At 41.6% G+C, this 3421-nt stretch overlaps 1 gene segment (V, D, J or C); it reads left to right on the top strand.

The window, feature by feature from the left end:
• Nucleotides 1-2804, top strand: part of LOC122547076 — a 17248-nt gene extending 14444 nt beyond the window's left edge. Inside the window, 3 exon segments of the C gene segment in view lie at nt 1386-1443; nt 1668-1928; nt 2384-2804. Coding sequence covers nt 1386-1443; nt 1668-1928; nt 2384-2775 — 711 coding nt within the window.
• The last annotated feature ends 617 nt before the right edge of the window (nt 2805-3421 follow it).

The following is a 3421-nucleotide window of genomic DNA, read 5'->3' as shown; positions in this document are numbered from 1 at the left end:
GGGGGATATTGGAGAGATATCTGATTGAAACATAGAAAATACTGAGAGACTGAGGTCGAGTGAATGTGGAATAGATGCTTTGACTGGTAGGCGAGACTAGGACCCAAGTGCACAGTCTCAGGGTCAAAGGGGCACCGTTTAGAACTGAGATGGTGAGGGTTTCTTCAGCCAGAGGGTGATGAGTCTGTGGAACATGTTGCTGCAGAGGGCTGTGGGGGCCAGGCCATTGTGTGTACTCAAGCCAGAGATAGATCGGCTCTTGTTTCGTACGGGGAGAAGGCAGGAGAATGGCTTTAGCCCGAAATGTCGATTTTCCTGCTCATCGGATGCTGCCTGACCTGCTGTGCCTTTCCAGCATCATTCTGATCTAAACTCTGGATTGGTGGAACAGCCTTATTCTGATCCTCTATCAAATTGACGTGGTTAAAATATGTAGTGACCCTTACTTGAAAATAAATCAAAATGCGTTCAATGCTTCAGTCCCTGCTCAGGTATGACCTGTTGGTTGGACATTGTACGACATCGATTTTTATCTGGTACTGAGCTCTTTAACTTCATTTATGGGATCAGACCACAGACCAAGTGGCTATCACATTTGATGAACTGGGATAAATGTGATCTCACTGAGCTTCTTTAAGATGCTCTCTGTTATTAGTGGATGAGGCAGGAGAATAAATTCTGGTGGGAATGCTACAATAGGGATGAATGAACTAGGAACTCGAGACAGGCTGATTTAGCTTGGTTTGGGGTGGCGATGTTTACACAGTGAGTAGTGGATGCCTATAAAATTAGTGACATTTCCATCTCGTTTGTAGATTAATTTAAGACGCTTTTGTTTGTTTTTTTCTCTCTCCTGCTCTATGAAGAAATTTAAAAATGCAGCTTGGTAAATAAAGTGAAAGTACAGACCAGTTCTGAACTAACTGAATGGAAGGAAAGACTTAAGGAGATGGGGGTCCTTCTCGATATCCAATGCTGTACTCAATGTCTTGTTTTCAGATCTACTCCAAACACAGCCCACGAGGAACAATGACATAAATTAGAGAATGACATCACACCAACAACCCAAAGTATTTTTGATCATGTTAAATATAATGAACAGAATTTCCATGGCTGTTCACCGCTCCTGTAACACTTTAGAACTCTGCAAAGAGAATAATTATTATTTAGTATAATCTGTCCAAAATTTGGGATGTGATTTGGCAGTAAGTGTGACCAGCAGCACTTGCACCTAAAGGTTATGAACATGGAAATGAACTCATTATATTCAGATTACTCTTGTCACAAGTATCAATAGATGGTCTTAAGTGAGAGACAAACTCTGAAAGAAAGGTCATTCCATGGGTTACGTGATGGTATCTTCGATGATTTTACTTTTTTCACAGGTTTCACTTGTTACAAAGCCAGTGCTCTTCAGGAATAATTACACAGTGTATGTTATAGGTAATCATAAATGTTTCACAGATCAAAATACATCAACAATAGTAAGCATCGTTTCAGCAATAGTTGGAGTTGCCATTTTGAAGGTGGTGTCTTCACCCTGTGAAGGAGTAGACTGAAGATTGGCTGTTTGTATCAGACAGGGGCATTTTTCATTGACTTTGATTTTTGTTTCATAGAAGATACCGAGTGCCACCCTAACACCGTTTAAATCCTCCCACCGCCAGTAGAACAAGTCTTACTGGAGGCGACGGTGACGTTAACCTGCAGTGTGTCCAATCTTCCTTCTGGAGTCAATGTCACCTGGAGACAAGAAAAGAAGCCTCTGAAATCAGAGATTGCTGAGCAGCCTGGACAGAATCCCGACAGCGTGATCAGCAAATTAGACATTTCAACTGAGGCCTGGCTGAGTGGCGTTACTTTTGAATGTGTGGTGTACCATCAGAATCTACCGAGTCTGCTGAGAGACGCCATCCACAAGGAGAAAGGTGAGCGGTGAGATTAAAGCACAAAGGATCTCATGTGTAATCCAGATCCAGTTACATCAATGGCAGGCTTTGATTGGTAATGAACAAACACCGTTGGGAGCATTAATGATGCATCTGAAGGCAGGAGAGCTAAGTAGCTGATTAAGAAAAAGATGGACCAAAGGATATTGTATTCTGATTAAGTCAGATATAGTGGGAAGAAGCCTGAGTTGTGACGCCACCATCAGCAATGACAATTGGACAGAATGCCCTTGTTGTGGGCTGGAAACATGGAGGCAACTTTCACATTAAACTTTCCTTTTTTTACTGAACAGAATGTGTAACATACTGCTCCTTTACAAAAAAAAAGTGAATAAATCTCAAATTAAACATGGCGTATTTTAATATTTAGTGAAATTGTGATATTGGTTCAGGATTTTTTTGGTTGATTTATATTTGTCTCAACTATTCTGCAGTGATTAATCCGCTGGAGCCATCAGTGTCGGTCCTCCTGCCACCAACAGGAGAAATCTCCGCTCAGAGGTTTCTCTCCCTCACCTGTTTAGTGAGAGGTTTCTCCCCCCGAGAGATGTTCGTCAAGTGGACAAACAATGACAAGCCGGTGAATCCCAGTAACTACAAGAACACCGAGGTGATGGCGGAGAGTGACAACACCTCCTTCTTTATCTACAGCCTGTTATCCATTACAGCGGAGGAGTGGGCCAGCGGTGCTTCTTACTCCTGTGTGGTGGGACATGAAGCGATTCCATTGAAGATCATCAACAGAACAGTCGATAAATCCAGCGGTAAACCTTGTTTTGTAAACATTTCACTTGCACTGATGGACACTGTTAATTCATGTCAATAAAAATCTCAAAGTTGCATTTAATAATTCAACAGAAGTAATGAAGTGTTTTTTTTCCTCCCGTTGTGAGTTAAATACTGAATTAGTTGTTTCTCACTCTGACTTGCATTCCATCTGTGTAGTTAAAGTGGATTATTAACAGGTCTAGGACGAGTGTCTTGTGCAGTTAATGTTCTCTGCTCAGATACACCCTGGGTCAGAGACAGAGTAAGGGCTCACTCATTGCAGGATTCCACCAAGTACCTTATCCATCCTAAATCCCTCTGTGACAAAATCTGACAATGTCCATTTTATTTCAAGAGTAGGGCACGAGTTTTGAACTTGGTGTTTTTGATTCCACCGATTGGACATTCTTACAAAATTCATGTCAGTTTTAAACTGCCAAATTGCACCAATTGGAAATGTAAATTTAAGACACTTTAAAATTAAATTTGATTGGAACATACCAATCGTAAAGAGTGCAGAACAGTTTGAATGTAACCTTTGTTTCTGGGGAACTGCCAGGGATCTTGCGCCAGTGCATGAGTTGACAGAATGTATCTTCACTTTCACACCAAAGAGAGTCAACAGATAAGTTGTTGTGGAGCAGAGGGGAGGGGAACGATGAATGATCTGTCCTCTTTCTCCCTGTGCAGAGCTTTCATGGTAG

This window comes from Chiloscyllium plagiosum, unplaced genomic scaffold (assembly GCF_004010195.1).
Source record: "Chiloscyllium plagiosum isolate BGI_BamShark_2017 unplaced genomic scaffold, ASM401019v2 scaf_1707, whole genome shotgun sequence".
Classification (NCBI taxonomy): Eukaryota; Metazoa; Chordata; class Chondrichthyes; order Orectolobiformes; family Hemiscylliidae; genus Chiloscyllium; species Chiloscyllium plagiosum.
The sequence above is the reverse complement of the archived record's forward strand: the minus strand, read 5'-3'. Positions and strand labels throughout refer to the sequence as shown.